The sequence below is a fragment of the Leptomonas pyrrhocoris genome, assembly GCF_001293395.1.
Source record: "Leptomonas pyrrhocoris isolate H10 chromosome Unknown, whole genome shotgun sequence".
NCBI lineage: Eukaryota > Euglenozoa > Kinetoplastea > Trypanosomatida > Trypanosomatidae > Leptomonas > Leptomonas pyrrhocoris.
The window spans coordinates 733913-750412 of NW_015438365.1; the positions used below are offsets into that span (position 1 = coordinate 733913).

General features: G+C 56.0%; 5 protein-coding genes across 8 annotated transcripts; all 5 read left to right on the forward strand.

Annotated features, from left to right (window-relative positions):
* Nucleotides 1-265: 265 nt before the first annotated feature.
* On the forward strand, nucleotides 266-1960 carry ABB37_05154 (putative DEAD box RNA helicase; the record flags this gene model as incomplete). Its single annotated transcript, XM_015803092.1, has 1 exon — nucleotides 266-1960. The coding sequence occupies one exon, from the start codon at nucleotides 266-268 to the stop codon at nucleotides 1958-1960; it is 1695 nt and encodes a 564-aa protein (XP_015658608.1).
* A 941-nt stretch (nucleotides 1961-2901) lies between these two features.
* Nucleotides 2902-3994, forward strand: ABB37_05155 (hypothetical protein; the record flags this gene model as incomplete). Of its 2 annotated transcripts, none has more annotated exons than XM_015803093.1 (1): nucleotides 2902-3994. In XM_015803093.1, the coding sequence occupies exon 1, from the start codon at nucleotides 3014-3016 to the stop codon at nucleotides 3992-3994; it is 981 nt and encodes a 326-aa protein (XP_015658609.1). In that variant the 5' UTR covers nucleotides 2902-3013. The 2 variants fall into 2 exon arrangements, with proteins under 2 accessions (XP_015658609.1, XP_015658610.1); XM_015803094.1 differs by having other exon boundaries at nucleotides 2941-3994.
* A 535-nt stretch (nucleotides 3995-4529) lies between these two features.
* On the forward strand, nucleotides 4530-5536 carry ABB37_05156 (putative mitochondrial COP-coated vesicle membrane protein erv25 precursor; the record flags this gene model as incomplete). Of its 2 annotated transcripts, none has more annotated exons than XM_015803095.1 (1): nucleotides 4530-5536. In XM_015803095.1, exon 1 carries the CDS (start codon nucleotides 4766-4768, stop codon nucleotides 5534-5536), a length of 771 nt encoding a protein of 256 aa, XP_015658611.1. In that variant the 5' UTR covers nucleotides 4530-4765. The 2 variants fall into 2 exon arrangements, with proteins under 2 accessions (XP_015658611.1, XP_015658612.1); XM_015803096.1 differs by having other exon boundaries at nucleotides 4557-5536.
* Nucleotides 5537-12235: 6699 nt separating this feature from the next.
* On the forward strand, nucleotides 12236-12894 carry ABB37_05157 (putative dynein light chain; the record flags this gene model as incomplete). Of its 2 annotated transcripts, none has more annotated exons than XM_015803097.1 (1): nucleotides 12236-12894. In XM_015803097.1, exon 1 carries the CDS (start codon nucleotides 12505-12507, stop codon nucleotides 12892-12894), a length of 390 nt encoding a protein of 129 aa, XP_015658613.1. In that variant the 5' UTR covers nucleotides 12236-12504. The 2 variants fall into 2 exon arrangements, with proteins under 2 accessions (XP_015658613.1, XP_015658614.1); XM_015803098.1 differs by having other exon boundaries at nucleotides 12299-12894.
* A 1099-nt stretch (nucleotides 12895-13993) lies between these two features.
* ABB37_05158 (hypothetical protein) lies at nucleotides 13994-16273 on the forward strand (the record flags this gene model as incomplete). Its single annotated transcript, XM_015803099.1, has 1 exon — nucleotides 13994-16273. The coding sequence occupies one exon, from the start codon at nucleotides 13994-13996 to the stop codon at nucleotides 16271-16273; it is 2280 nt and encodes a 759-aa protein (XP_015658615.1).
* Nucleotides 16274-16500: the final 227 nt, after the last annotated feature.

Here is a 16500-nt window from a genome sequence, read left to right on the forward strand (position 1 = left end):
CATTCCACGATTTTCACTCTTCCCTCCCCTTCTTCGTTGCTTCTGTAAACCCGCAGAGTAAGCGTGACTCCACAAGCAGAAGCGCGAGCAAAGCCGTTTGTGCCATCTCTCAATCGTGCGTCCTCCAACGCCTTTTTTTTTCTTCTCTTGCTCATCGCCGTCTCGTTTTCTATTTTCGTCTTCATTATTTTTTTTTTTTTCTAAAAAGAAAAGGCAGAGGCACAAACAGACAAAGGTATACAACCAGACACGCACATCGGCAGCCATGGCGGAACGCAACTACAGTCCTTTTAGCGGCTTCTCTAGCTCCCGCGCCGGCGGCAAGGAGAAAGGCGGTGCGATAGGCAGCAAGCTGACCCCCGTGAACTGGCCGACCAAGACTCTCGTCCCTGGCAAGTGGAAGGTGGTGGACGCCAACGCAATTCGCAAGGCCGCCAGCGTCTCAGACGATCACGAGGCGAGCAAAGGGAAGCACCTGTCGGAGGCGGAAGCAGACGAGTGGCGCACGACGCACTCCATCACCGTGTCAGACTCCACGGACTGCCCACCGCCGCTCACGGAGTTTAAGATGCTCAACTCCGTCCCTGCGTACCTGAAGTCGAAACTGCTCGCCCAGGGCTTCAAGGCCCCGACACCGATCCAGGCGCAGTCGTGGCCCATTGTGCTGTCCGGTCGCGACCTGGTCGGTGTTGCCAAGACCGGCTCTGGCAAAACCCTCGCCTTCGTTGTCCCGGCGCTGGCCCACATCGCGCTGCAGGAGCCGCTGAAGATGGGTGACGGCCCCTTGGCCGTCGTCCTCGCCCCCACCCGCGAGCTGGCCCAGCAGATCGAACAGGAAACGGAGAAGGTGCTCCCGCAGAGCATCCGCTGCGGCTGCATCTACGGCGGGGCCCCGAAGGGCCCCCAGCTGGGGCTGCTGCGCTCGGGCCTGCACATCCTCGTCGCCACGCCGGGTCGTCTGATCGACTTTATGGAGATCAAACGTGTGAATTTGCTCCGGGTGACGTACCTGGTGCTGGATGAGGCGGACCGCATGCTGGACATGGGCTTTGAGCCGCAGGTGCGGGCCATCTGCGGACAAATCCGCCCCGACCGGCAAACCCTCATGTTCTCCGCCACCTGGCCGCGTGAGATCCAGAACCTGGCGGCGAGCTTTCAGAAGAACTGGATCCGCATCAACGTCGGCAGCCTCGAGCTTCTGGCGAACAAGGACGTCGAGCAGAACTTTATTCTCACGACGGAGGCGACGAAGCTGGATGCGCTGCACAAGCTCATGGAGCGCCACCGCAACCAGCGCGTGCTCGTCTTCTGCAAGACGAAGAAGACCGCCGACTACCTCGAGTACCAACTGAAGCGCAGCGGCGTCGATGCGATGGCCATTCACGGTGACAAGGAGCAGCGTCAGCGCGAATTCATCCTCGAGCGCTTCCGCAAGGACCCGCGTCTGTGCGTCGTCGCGACGGATGTGGCGGCGCGTGGGCTGGATATCAAGGAGCTGGAGACGGTCATCAACTACGACTTCCCCATGCAGGTCGACGACTACGTGCACCGCATCGGCCGTACGGGTCGCGCCGGAGCGAAAGGTGCGGCCTTCACGATGATCACGAAGCACGAGACGCAGCTGAACCCGCCCACGGTCCGGCAGCTGGTGGAGCTGATCGAGCGGGCGGGGCAGGAGGCGCCGTCGTGGCTGCGGGAGTGGGCCGACCAGGGCGGCGGCTTCACGGCCATGAAGCGGAACCGCAATATGATGGGCAGCTTTGATCGCAGCGGACCGCGCATGCGCATGCCCGGCGACCGCCCGGCGAGTACGGCGGGTAGCACCCACTTCGGTTTGAAGCCCCACGCGAACGGCGCACAGGCCTTCGGCGCAAACAACGGCAGCGCAGGTATTCAGAACAAGAAGTTTGACTATAGCAGTGACGAGGACGAACGCCCGGCGAAGCGTGCTCGTGATTAATGCGAAGGTAGAGTAACTTGTGTGTGTGTGTGTGCCATATCAAAGAGGAAGATGGACGCAGCACACTCACCTGACGTTGTCGCGACATCCATCAGCGATGTTTTTTTTTGTTTTTCACTTTTCACTAAAGTTCTTGTCTGTTGGGTTTTCACGCTGGGACTCACTGTGCGTGAATCTTTACTGTTCTTCTGTTCTTGTATGACCCGATAAAGAACCAAATAAAAACTCCGCTCTAAGCCAAAGAAAGAGAACAAAAGCTTCATTCCTTTCTCCACTTAATTAAAGGAAGAGGGCTGCTTGTCTTTTTACTTTCTTTTTAAAATACAGTAATCGTAACCTCGCGTTTAATGGTGAACTTACGTGTAAGGATATTTTTGTTTTGTTTTTTTTGTGGGTTTTGTTTTCCGCGAAAGTGAAACAAATTTATGGATAATGGATCGTACCGGTGTGTGTGTGTGTGTTTAGAAGGAAGAAAAAACAAGGAGATAATATATATATATTTATATTTGCTACTTTGGCGTACGTGGCCTTCGCTTTGTTGCAATTCTTGCTTTCCATTTTTCTTGGTATGATTCACTTGGTTTTCATGTAATACGAAAATGTCTCTCAAGCGTGATTTTTTGTTGTCGTTGTTGTGGCGCGTACGGATCCAGCGGAGCCACACGTAGCCAGGCCCCGATAAACAGGCAGCAGCTGGAGAACACCCATCTTCACGTCCGGCACCTGCCTGAAACGGCAAAGAGGCACCCCCGGTCTTCTCGTCAGGGGCAGCACCGCTGAACAATAAAAGAATAAAGAATAGGCGTCACCGACTGCTCATGTCTTTGTAAAGCATTACTTGAATCAAAACTACTTCACCTGCTAAGCAACAACAACCCGACTTTTTATTACTACACTCCCCATTTGCTGTTACTCTGTTTCGGACGGGCTGCAACACCCGTAGCCACCTGACACACCCTCTCTCTCCCTATCGTCGCTGTAGCCGCTTCCTGTTCCCCAACGGTCTGATCCACTCGTTGCAATACTCAACGTTCAAGAAATAAAACTAATACAATGCAAACTCTATTTCTTCTGATCGACATTGACAACACACTGTACGAGTACAGCGAGACCGGCTTCCACAGAGAAATGCACGACCACATCTTCAGCTTCGTCGAAGAGAAGCTGGGGATTTTACCCGCGGAGGCGGAGCAGCTGTCCCGCAAGTACTTGATGGACTACGGACTGTCTCTGTACGGATATGTGAAGGAGTACCACATCAACGCGAAGGAATACAGCGACTACGTACATCGGTGCTCTTACGAGAAACTGAAGTACAACGAGCCCCTTGTGGACATGCTGCGCAGCATGCAGTACACCCCGGACGGGGCGACCGCGGATGGTGAGGCCCCGCCTACGAGTGGGGTGGACCACTTGTACTACTTTACAAACGCCAACCGGTCGCACGCCCGACGGGTGCTCGACCCGCAGGGACTGCGCCCCATCTTCACCCGGCTGCGCTCCGCTGGGTCGCCCGTTAAGGAGTACCACCGCCACGATGACGAGACCGGGTTTGAGGATCAGGTGGAGTGGCTGGGCTTCTCCTACGAGGACCAGTGGCGGCTGACACAGCCGGACTTCGCGAACAAGCCGATGCGCCGGGCCTACGAGGCGATCTACCGCGCCATCGAGACCCAAATCGATGAGGATGCGACACTTTTGCAGGCCGTCGACGGCGCCGCGAACACCGCCACGTCGACGTCGTCGCCGAACGCGCAGGAGGTGCACAGCAAGCGTGCTCACCTGCACCCGAAGAACTTTGTGATGGTGGACGACTCCCTCATCAACCTCGACGCGCCGTTGGAGCTGGGGTGGAGCGCGGTGTGGTACGCACACGACAATCAGACACTGCCGACCGACGCGTCGGTGCACCCCGGCGCCCCGCTCTACGCCGCAGCGCTCGCCGCAGGACGTCTGCAGGTCATTCACCACATCTTAGAGCTGAAGGCCGCCGTGCAAAAGATACGCGAAGCCAACGCGAATGTGTCCGGGTAAAAGCGGTAGAACCTGGGTAAAAAAAGAATCCAAGAAATACCCCTTCAGATACAGGTTTTTTTTCCCTTTCCTGCCATCTCAATGGTCAGATATCGACTTAACCATCAAATAAGAGTCACGTCTCTCAGCACCTCATCTATTTTCTTCTTCATCTTCAACTTAAATGCATGACGGTCGAACATGACTTACCGGCTCTGCGATAACAATAAAGATACATCAATCGACAAAGTTTCACGTGTGGGAACCCCCCTTTGTGTGTGTGTGTGTGTGTGTTTTCTGCGAGTGCGCGCACAGCTACGTGAGGAAATGCGGTGTGGCAGGGTCGGGATCAGTGCAGCCATACAACGGGAAACACACTGAAAAACGAGCTGCGCTCTTGTGAGTAATTCACCCGCATGAAAACCTTTTTTTTTTTTTAGATACTGTGCAACTTCCCTCCCTTCCTCCCTCGACTCCTTTTCGTTCTTTCTCTCCTGACTCTCTTGTCTTCTTGTTGTTCTTGGGGGATGCCTCGACGCTGCGCTGCGGTCACGTCAGCTTCGCACATCTTCTCAAATAAAATAGTAATAGAAAAACAAGACACGTCAGTGCACGACAGATAGCAGCGTCGAGGAAGAGCACAACACAGATTTTGGTTTTGGTAGAACCCGTTGAACTGTCTCACCCCTCCTGGGATTATCTTTTTTGCTTTGTTTTGATCACCGTGGGAAAAAGGAATAGCAATTTCTCGTGTTTAAAAATCTCGAGCGATCGACCGAAACGTGAGGAAACATGAAGGTCGAGTCTCGTGTCAGCATGGTGTGCTCGCTCGCTCTTCTTCTCTTGGCCATCTGCCACGTCAGACTGACCAATGCCCTCACTTACCACTTCATCGATGGCACTCCGCTCTGCTTTTCGGAGACGATCGAAAATGTGGCTGAAATGCAGATCACCGGCTCCTACGAATGGATCTCCAACAAGGCTTACCCGCAGGAAGAAGTACGGCTGAGCCTCAGCATCACCGACCCGTCCTCGCACGTGCACTACATGAAGAAGATGACGGAAGGCGAACACTCGTTTGCGATTTCGCTAGCGGCCACCGTGCTTCCAGGCGAGCAGCTCATCTGCTTCACTCCGCAGCCCAAGTTCGTCGCTACGGAGGAAAACCCGCTGAGGCTGGTCGTGGAGCTCGATCAGGTGCAGCGCGAGAGGCCGGACAAGGACAAAATAGTTGTGGAGAACATCCGCAAGCGGAAGCAGGTGGACGGACTCGAAGTTTTCACTTTTCGCGAGGCGGGCGGTCAGCTGAAGGTGAACCTGCAGCCGCGGGTGTATCTGAAGAGGATCGAGGGGGCACTGGAATCGATGGAGTCCGCGCTGGATAAGCTTGTAGCGGGCCTCGAAACCAGCGTCAACCGCGAGTCGCGCATGCGGAAGACATCCGAGAGCACCTTCACACGCGTGTGGGTGTGTGCCGTGTTGCTCATCGGTGTCATCACCGGTGTGTTGTGGATGGAGTTCCGCTTTCTGAAGTCTACGCTGCGCAAGAAGAAGCTTGTGTAATGCGAAGAGAAGAAAGAAAAGGGGGAAAAACGAAAAACTGTCGTGCAGGCGGCGCGCAACGAGAAATGAATAGCGGAAACAAGAGTTAATTCTATTTTCTTCTTTCTCTTATCGGTTATTGTTATCATCGAAACAGCTACGTTGTTTCTTAAAGCGCTGGAGAAGAAAATACATATGCGTTGGAATGACTGGCATGGTGTTGCAAAACAGTTGTTCTTATCGCAGTGCTTACGCACGTTCTCTGTAAGCGCCAGCATCGACCGCAGCTTCGATTACTTTTGGGCTTTTTAAAAATAGGAGCTATTCTTGTTATTGATGTTCCTTGACCCCCCCCCCCTCCTCCGTGACCCTGCAGGCCACGTTACAACATGTTTGCTGTGCTTGATGGGCTCTTCTCTTACCCTGTATTGGTTTTTCTTCCTTTTTTTTTACGGAACATGGGTACCCGTGTGTTCCCTCGCCCACAGCAATTTGTGGACGTGGGGTTGACTGGCTGTGCGGCGTTATCCTGTGGGTTGTTGTTGTTGCTGTGGTTGTTCTTTTGTTTTTCTTCAGCATTTGAAGAGAGAAGGATAGACAAATTTATGGTTGCGTCTAAAAGCTGCGGAAGTCGACATCACAAAAGAATGGGAGAGTAAAAGGTAAACGCCGTCGCACGTGTTTGACGATGACCCGCCTCCCCGCTGTGTCGTTGCAGCCGTGCCGACAGCAACGACAAAGAAAGAACGGCTCTAGAGAACGAGCTAGTTTCTTCTTCCCAAAAAATGTCCCGCTTCTCAGTGCACGGGATGGAAGCCCCTTGGTTAGCTGAAAAACATGACAGCAAGAGCGAGACAAGCACCTGCAAAAGCTAAAAGATCCAGTTTTTTCCCAACTTGCTTTGTGCGATGCGCACCATACCAACGATTACCTTCCTCCCGCTTTTTCTCGTTCCGCCTTGTGAATCGGCATCCGCCCATTCTTTTCTTTCATAGCATCGTCCTAGTGCCGTGGCACAGATGCCGTTCCACCTTGTCGACTCATCCTTAGTGACTACGGGGGCACTTATGGACTTAGTGCTACGCTGTCATTATTCCGTGCCGCGCTGGTCCATGCGCGGGGCGGTCCATTCACAGCGGAGACGCCACGGCAGCTGCACGTGTTGTGTGTGCGTGTGTGCGTGTGTGTGTGTGCATTGCGAGGCGTGTGTGGTGCTCGCGTGACGGTGTGTGCTGCGAGGGACGCTGGGGTGATTCTAACAATGCAATGTATCTCCGTTACCGGACAGGTCGCTGACGACAACCATTGATTCCAATAACCAAGATCTGCTATGACCCGTGTGCCGCGCGTGCCCGCCTGTGGTGCTGCGGGCGACTGCCGGCGTCTGGATGCTGGGCTGTCCATTGTGTCTCTCCCTCCGTCTTGGAGGGCGACCACGTGTCTGTTCTTTGTTGCCTTCGCTCTCGTTGCCCGCCACGCGGCCCGCTGCCACTGCCACCGCGACTGCCCTCTACTGCGACCCACGGGATGACACAAAATGTTTTCATTGTAGTGTGCGCTGAGCAGGAAGCATGCTGAGAAATCGAACATATCGCAAATCACTCCACTCTGATGGCCGCTGCTGTTTTGTGTGTCGGTGCCTGCGGTGCTGCTGCGGCTGGGGACGAGGGGCGACCTGAGCTACGCTGTTGTAATCCCGTGCCGCGCGTGTCTTCGTGTGCGGGACGATTCATGCACAGCGGAGACGCCACGGCAGCTGCACGTGTTGTGTGTGCGTGTGTGCGTGTGTGTGTGTGCATTGCGAGGCGTGTGTGGTGCTCGCGTGACGGTGTGTGCTGCGAGGGACGCTGGGGTGATTCTAACAATGCAATGTATCTCCGTTACCGGACAGGTCGCTGACGACAACCATTGATTCCAATAACCAAGATCTGCTATGACCCGTGTGCCGCGCGTGCCCGCCTGTGGTGCTGCGGGCGACTGCCGGCGTCTGGATGCTGGGCTGTCCATTGTGTCTCTCCCTCCGTCTTGGAGGGCGACCACGTGTCTGTTCTTTGTTGCCTTCGCTCTCGTTGCCCGCCACGCGGCCCGCTGCCACTGCCACCGCGACTGCCCTCTACTGCGACCCACGGGATGACACAAAATGTTTTCATTGTAGTGTGCGCTGAGCAGGAAGCATGCTGAGAAATCGAACATATCGCAAATCACTCCACTCTGATGGCCGCTGCTGTTTTGTGTGTCGGTGCCTGCGGTGCTGCTGCGGCTGGGGACGAGGGGCGACCTGAGCTACGCTGTTGTAATCCCGTGCCGCGCGTGTCTTCGTGTGCGGGACGATTCATGCACAGCGGAGACGCCACGGCAGCTGCACGTGTTGTGTGTGCGTGTGTGCGTGTGTGTGTGTGCATTGCGAGGCGTGTGTGGTGCTCGCGTGACGGTGTGTGCTGCGAGGGACGCTGGGGTGATTCTAACAATGCAATGTATCTCCGTTACCGGACAGGTCGCTGACGACAACCATTGATTCCAATAACCAAGATCTGCTATGACCCGTGTGCCGCGCGTGCCCGCCTGTGGTGCTGCGGGCGACTGCCGGCGTCTGGATGCTGGGCTGTCCATTGTGTCTCTCCCTCCGTCTTGGAGGGCGACCACGTGTCTGTTCTTTGTTGCCTTCGCTCTCGTTGCCCGCCACGCGGCCCGCTGCCACTGCCACCGCGACTGCCCTCTACTGCGACCCACGGGATGACACAAAATGTTTTCATTGTAGTGTGCGCTGAGCAGGAAGCATGCTGAGAAATCGAACATATCGCAAATCACTCCACTCTGATGGCCGCTGCTGTTTTGTGTGTCGGTGCCTGCGGTGCTGCTGCGGCTGGGGACGAGGGGCGACCTGAGCTACGCTGTTGTAATCCCGTGCCGCGCGTGTCTTCGTGTGCGGGACGATTCATGCACAGCGGAGACGCCACGGCAGCTGCACGTGTTGTGTGTGCGTGTGTGCGTGTGTGTGTGTGCATTGCGAGGCGTGTGTGGTGCTCGCGTGACGGTGTGTGCTGCGAGGGACGCTGGGGTGATTCTAACAATGCAATGTATCTCCGTTACCGGACAGGTCGCTGACGACAACCATTGATTCCAATAACCAAGATCTGCTATGACCCGTGTGCCGCGCGTGCCCGCCTGTGGTGCTGCGGGCGACTGCCGGCGTCTGGATGCTGGGCTGTCCATTGTGTCTCTCCCTCCGTCTTGGAGGGCGACCACGTGTCTGTTCTTTGTTGCCTTCGCTCTCGTTGCCCGCCACGCGGCCCGCTGCCACTGCCACCGCGACTGCCCTCTACTGCGACCCACGGGATGACACAAAATGTTTTCATTGTAGTGTGCGCTGAGCAGGAAGCATGCTGAGAAATCGAACATATCGCAAATCACTCCACTCTGATGGCCGCTGCTGTTTTGTGTGTCGGTGCCTGCGGTGCTGCTGCGGCTGGGGACGAGGGGCGACCTGAGCTACGCTGTTGTAATCCCGTGCCGCGCGTGTCTTCGTGTGCGGGACGATTCATGCACAGCGGAGACGCCACGGCAGCTGCACGTGTTGTGTGTGCGTGTGTGCGTGTGTGTGTGTGCATTGCGAGGCGTGTGTGGTGCTCGCGTGACGGTGTGTGCTGCGAGGGACGCTGGGGTGATTCTAACAATGCAATGTATCTCCGTTACCGGACAGGTCGCTGACGACAACCATTGATTCCAATAACCAAGATCTGCTATGACCCGTGTGCCGCGCGTGCCCGCCTGTGGTGCTGCGGGCGACTGCCGGCGTCTGGATGCTGGGCTGTCCATTGTGTCTCTCCCTCCGTCTTGGAGGGCGACCACGTGTCTGTTCTTTGTTGCCTTCGCTCTCGTTGCCCGCCACGCGGCCCGCTGCCACTGCCACCGCGACTGCCCTCTACTGCGACCCACGGGATGACACAAAATGTTTTCATTGTAGTGTGCGCTGAGCAGGAAGCATGCTGAGAAATCGAACATATCGCAAATCACTCCACTCTGATGGCCGCTGCTGTTTTGTGTGTCGGTGCCTGCGGTGCTGCTGCGGCTGGGGACGAGGGGCGACCTGAGCTACGCTGTTGTAATCCCGTGCCGCGCGTGTCTTCGTGTGCGGGACGATTCATGCACAGCGGAGACGCCACGGCAGCTGCACGTGTTGTGTGTGCGTGTGTGCGTGTGTGTGTGTGCATTGCGAGGCGTGTGTGGTGCTCGCGTGACGGTGTGTGCTGCGAGGGACGCTGGGGTGATTCTAACAATGCAATGTATCTCCGTTACCGGACAGGTCGCTGACGACAACCATTGATTCCAATAACCAAGATCTGCTATGACCCGTGTGCCGCGCGTGCCCGCCTGTGGTGCTGCGGGCGACTGCCGGCGTCTGGATGCTGGGCTGTCCATTGTGTCTCTCCCTCCGTCTTGGAGGGCGACCACGTGTCTGTTCTTTGTTGCCTTCGCTCTCGTTGCCCGCCACGCGGCCCGCTGCCACTGCCACCGCGACTGCCCTCTACTGCGACCCACGGGATGACACAAAATGTTTTCATTGTAGTGTGCGCTGAGCAGGAAGCATGCTGAGAAATCGAACATATCGCAAATCACTCCACTCTGATGGCCGCTGCTGTTTTGTGTGTCGGTGCCTGCGGTGCTGCTGCGGCTGGGGACGAGGGGCGACCTGAGCTACGCTGTTGTAATCCCGTGCCGCGCGTGTCTTCGTGTGCGGGACGATTCATGCACAGCGGAGACGCCACGGCAGCTGCACGTGTTGTGTGTGCGTGTGTGCGTGTGTGTGTGTGCATTGCGAGGCGTGTGTGGTGCTCGCGTGACGGTGTGTGCTGCGAGGGACGCTGGGGTGATTCTAACAATGCAATGTATCTCCGTTACCGGACAGGTCGCTGACGACAACCATTGATTCCAATAACCAAGATCTGCTATGACCCGTGTGCCGCGCGTGCCCGCCTGTGGTGCTGCGGGCGACTGCCGGCGTCTGGATGCTGGGCTGTCCATTGTGTCTCTCCCTCCGTCTTGGAGGGCGACCACGTGTCTGTTCTTTGTTGCCTTCGCTCTCGTTGCCCGCCACGCGGCCCGCTGCCACTGCCACCGCGACTGCCCTCTACTGCGACCCACGGGATGACACAAAATGTTTTCATTGTAGTGTGCGCTGAGCAGGAAGCATGCTGAGAAATCGAACATATCGCAAATCACTCCACTCTGATGGCCGCTGCTGTTTTGTGTGTCGGTGCCTGCGGTGCTGCTGCGGCTGGGGACGAGGGGCGACCTGAGCTACGCTGTTGTAATCCCGTGCCGCGCGTGTCTTCGTGTGCGGGACGATTCATGCACAGCGGAGACGCCACGGCAGCTGCACGTGTTGTGTGTGCGTGTGTGCGTGTGTGTGTGTGCATTGCGAGGCGTGTGTGGTGCTCGCGTGACGGTGTGTGCTGCGAGGGACGCTGGGGTGATTCTAACAATGCAATGTATCTCCGTTACCGGACAGGTCGCTGACGACAACCATTGATTCCAATAACCAAGATCTGCTATGACCCGTGTGCCGCGCGTGCCCGCCTGTGGTGCTGCGGGCGACTGCCGGCGTCTGGATGCTGGGCTGTCCATTGTGTCTCTCCCTCCGTCTTGGAGGGCGACCACGTGTCTGTTCTTTGTTGCCTTCGCTCTCGTTGCCCGCCACGCGGCCCGCTGCCACTGCCACCGCGACTGCCCTCTACTGCGACCCACGGGATGACACAAAATGTTTTCATTGTAGTGTGCGCTGAGCAGGAAGCATGCTGAGAAATCGAACATATCGCAAATCACTCCACTCTGATGGCCGCTGCTGTTTTGTGTGTCGGTGCCTGCGGTGCTGCTGCGGCTGGGGACGAGGGGCGACCTGAGCTACGCTGTTGTAATCCCGTGCCGCGCGTGTCTTCGTGTGCGGGACGATTCATGCACAGCGGAGACGCCACGGCAGCTGCACGTGTTGTGTGTGCGTGTGTGCGTGTGTGTGTGTGCATTGCGAGGCGTGTGTGGTGCTCGCGTGACGGTGTGTGCTGCGAGGGACGCTGGGGTGATTCTAACAATGCAATGTATCTCCGTTACCGGACAGGTCGCTGACGACAACCATTGATTCCAATAACCAAGATCTGCTATGACCCGTGTGCCGCGCGTGCCCGCCTGTGGTGCTGCGGGCGACTGCCGGCGTCTGGATGCTGGGCTGTCCATTGTGTCTCTCCCTCCGTCTTGGAGGGCAACTGGTTGTTTCCTCTGTCTATTTGTCAAGGTGTTGTACCTTGGCGGCAATGGTGACTTCTCTGTTTACGTCCTGAACGCACTCAGTCCTCTGTGGGGGAAAGGTGCACACGCTTAATAGGAAGAAAATCGGTTTAAAAAGATGTGTTCACTTGCGTTTTGAATAGCCGCTGGAACTAAAGGAGTTGATACCGTTGTTGTCAATACGACACGATTGTGGACGTCAATTCTGGTGGTTAGGTGCAATTGATGTGCCATCATGCATATGGATAAAAGAATGGAGTTTTTCAACTATGTATTTTTGAGCGATGCGTTGCTGTGATTGTTCGACGTAGCTACAGTCTTTCCGGTAATGTTGGTGAGCTTCGAAACTGTGAAGGAGCTGCCTGCAGCTACTCCTGTCCTCGCATAATCCTTGCCTTTTCTTCTCCTTTTCTTTCTCGATGTCGACGCACGGACGGGTGTAGTTGGAGTCGCATCCCACGCAAATCGACCTATCTCATTTCGCGCGGAATCGGTGTTTTGAATAGCAGTACTCTGCCTGCGAACACGTTGTCGCTTCACGGTACGTAATTTTTTTTTGATTACACACCTATAATTATCAATACCTGAAAGTATCCTCTTGTTGCACTTCTTGGACGCACATCAACGCGGTGCTCTTCACAGGTGACTGAAATAGTCCTGTTGTTTTCCTTTTTCCTTTTCTTCTCTTTCGTTTTACGCAGCAAAAGAAAATGGCGGATGAAGAGGACTATGACGTCGAGGTTCAGAAGACCGATAACAGACAGGCGGAGCGCTCGCAGCGGCGTATTGAAGTTCTGCAACACGACACGAACCAAGCGCGGACGGAGGAGGTTGTGGAGCACGCGCAGTGCGTCCTCGATGCGATGCCGGCCGAGTACGCCTCGAAGGACGTGGCGGCCAAGCTGAAGCAGCGCCTCGACACGGCGTACGGCGGGACCTGGCACGTGATCGTCGGGCGACACTTCGGTGCGAATGTGACGCACGACGCCGACACCTTGATCAACATGAAAATCGACGGCGTATACTTTTTAGCGCTGCGGTCAGGCCCGCCGGAGCGGCCGATGCTGGAGCCGCAAGACGAATCCGGAGGGAACTACTAATGGTGACCCCCCGTTGTTCAACATCGTAAACCCAATAGTTTTGTGTGGGGTTTGTTTTGCTTTCTTTTACTTTGTTTGCAAGCAACGATAGTCTTTCCTGTAGTGGTCCTCCCTTTCCCGCCGTGAAATGAAAGTACTGCCATGCTGTATAGAGTCGCTTTGTTGACGCGTTGTACTCATCGATGTAAAATTCTAATTCTTGTTAGCTTGCTTTTCTTGTTTTTATTTATTTCTCAGCAGAAACCAAATAACCGCTGAAATGTAATAGCAGTGCTGCGGGCGCCCTCCACCTCTCTCTCTTCTCTCCTCTTTGTCTTCAAAAGATGATGCTTCTCCGCATTATTATTATTCCTCGGTGCTGATGTTTGCGTCGGCTGTGAAGCGCACTGGTTTCTCGAATGCGCTCCACGCTGAAGAATCTCGCCTGCCGAATATCCGTGTTGCGCGATGATGGTTAACTTCTCCCTTGTTTTACGCTGCGGTTGTCGCAGGCGAAGGCGACGTGTGTCTCAGAGGACGCACTCGAGGGGCAGTAACGCACTCTAGGAAGAAAGAGAAACTTGAACAAAAAAAATGAAAGAGAAATAACGTTTAAAGTATGCGCTGGTCCGCAGCACGGTCTCTGAAGTACTTTTGCCAGAGGAATGCCGCAAAGGATGCGTACGACATTTTTGATGGAGTAATGCGTCTCAGCTGTCTTTGCCGTTCTTCTTTGTTGTTTTCATTCTCGAAATGCTGTATTGGACATCTGCTTGCCTCGTGACGTACCCCTCTCTCTTTGATTTGCTGCGAAACGTCGAGGGTGGTTTCACGTTGAAACAGTAGCGATTGGGAGAGCTCTTCTTATGCTATATTTCTGTCCTTCGAACCCGATCTCGTGGCCAAACTTCACCTATTTGTTTCTCTCCTTTCCTTTCTTTGACGCTCTTTCTCTGCTTCCCTGTTGTAACCGTTCTGTGGAGATACTTTACAAAGGCCTGGGTGCATCGTGGCGAAGTCCTTTACTTCTTTTTTTTTATATTTTCTTTCTCCTCTTCTCTTCAATCAAACTCGAACAGCTGCCGCGAAAACACAGGAGGAAAGGGTCAGCGACTCCGCAATGCCAGCTCCAGCGAGCAAACTGAAGTCGTTTGGCAAAAATCGTCGGGAGGCGAAGCAGCCGACGACCACCTACGATGCGGACGGCAACTGGGTGGGCAGCGCATCTCACCAGGACACGATGCGCCAGATTCGAAACAAACTCTTCGACACCTACTACGGCTCTCTGCAGCAGTTAGGCCGTGTCGCAGCACGTAGCGTAGATCCGACCGCAGCCCCTTCTGCCTCTACCTCCTCCTCGTCCCCAGCACAGGGGGTGTCCGAGGAGATTGCTGCCGCGCTTTGGGAAAAGGAGATGGAGCTGTTCCGCACCCCGCTCTTGACGACCTTCTGGATCAACGACACCGATCCTCTGGCTGGACGGGTACGGGCGTACATGCAGTCCCTCGACGCCTCGCTCGTGGAGCCCATCTCGTGGTACCCGATCGAAGGCATGGGATGGCGTATCCTGGCCGATAAGACGGAGTTCCGCAAGCGACCGGAGATGCAGCCGCTGCGGCAGTACCTGATTCAGCAAACGGCACTCGGTACGATCAGCCGGCAGGAGGAGGTTTCGATGATTCCACCGTTTCTGCTGGACATTCAACCGAATGACGTGTGCTTGGACATGTGCGCCTCGCCTGGGTCGAAGACGGCCCAGATGCTGGTGGCGCTTGGCCGACACAAGGTGGTGCCCTTTGAATCGGATGCCTGTCCTTTCCCATTTCGGTACGACAGCGACGGGCTGGTGATTGCGAATGAGCTGGATACGAAGCGGGCGAACATGCTTGTTCATCAGGTAAAGCGGCTGCGTCTCCTCTTTCCTTTCGCGCTCTTCACGAACCACGACGCCCGCTACTTTCCGGAGATAAAAGTGGGGCCGTCGACCGCCCAGACGGAGACGAACGGGGTGGGAGAAGGTGACGTCTTGCGCTTCGATAAAATTCTGTGCGACGTCGTCTGCTCCGGCGACGGCACGCTGCGGAAGGCGCCGCATATCTTCAAGTTGTGGTCGCCCAAGGAGGCCATCAACCTGCAGAAGCTGCAGATCCAAATTGCCCTGCGCGCCTGCCACCTCCTGCGCATCGGTGGTCGTCTTGTCTACAGCACGTGCTCGCTGAACCCAGTCGAGAACGAGGCGGTGGTGGCCCAAATTGTACACCGCACGCGTGGGGCGATGCGTCTCGTGGACGCTCGTGCCCTCCTGCCCCACCTCGCGTGTGCACCGGGCATGTCGTCGTGGACCGTGACGGATGCGAAGGGACGCGTCTATGAGCAGCCGGAGGGCAACATGCACGAGGCGCTCTTCCCTCCGCACACGCCCGGCGGGTACAGCTCCCCGGCGGTGGAGGCGCTGGATTTGGCGCTGTGCATGCGGCTGTTGCCGACGCACTGCAAAGGCGGCGGTTTCTTCGTGGCCGTCTTGGACAAGGTCAGCGAATTCCGTCTGAAGAAGCTGGAGGCACTGAAGGCAGAGACCGAGCCTGGAAACGCGGTCGTCGTCAACGGGGTCAGTGCGCCTGCGGTGTCCTCGCCTGTAAAGAAGGAAAAGAAGGAGGCGCTGGCGGCATTGGCTGGTGCTGATGACGCGGACGCCGACGCGCTGGAAGCGGAGCTGACGGTGGCCCCGCAGCCCACAAAGCCCCGCTCCCTCCCACCGCAGTTTGTGGCGGCACCGCAAGAAATTCAAAGGACGATCACCGACTTCTACGGCATTCCGCAGTTCCCGATGGACCTGCTCTTTGTGCGCACCGCGCAGGGTGCGCGAGAGCTGCGGCTGTCGCAGGGCTCTGTGTGCAGCATCGTGTCCCGCCAGGCAGCGGCGGTGCTGCGGCACAAGACGGACTCCGTCGTGATTGTGTCGGCGGGGCTGCGCGTCATCGCGTTCGAGTGTCTGGACAAGGGTTGGCGCATCGCCAGCGAATCGGCGGTGCTGTTTGCGAAGCTGATGCGCCACTCCGCACGGCTGGTGCGTGTGCCGGTGTCGTTCATTCAAGACATGGTGGCGCACGGCGGCAAGCTGAAAGAGAAATTGTTTGAAAAGATCAACGATGCGGCGCTGCGGAGCAAGCTGGAGAGTTTCCCCATCGGCACGCTGCTTCTGGAGATTGAGGCTCCCAAGGCACAGGGTGGGGTGTTCTATTCCGTAGCTCTTCGCGCACGGTCGCGCATTCAGCTCCTGGTGGATCACGAGGATTTGGAGGGCATGCAGCTACGACTGGGGGAGGAGCCGGTGGTACAAGAAAAGGATGACAAGGAAGAGGTCACCGCGGACGTCGAGGAACAAAAGGGAGGTTTGTAATTTGGAGTGTGAGACTCCATTACTTCGTTGTGTCGGCGCGCCTCGTTGATGGCATAAGTGTTATTATTTTGTTTCCCTTTTTAAAATGACTACAACGGATAACGTTTGAAACGAACTGTTTTTTGAACCCTAACTATCATGGCGCGTCGTGTCAAATTTATGCGCGAATGCAAAGGCTTTCATTTCCCTGCACAGTGGCTTTTGTATTACCGATTTCTCTCAGAAAA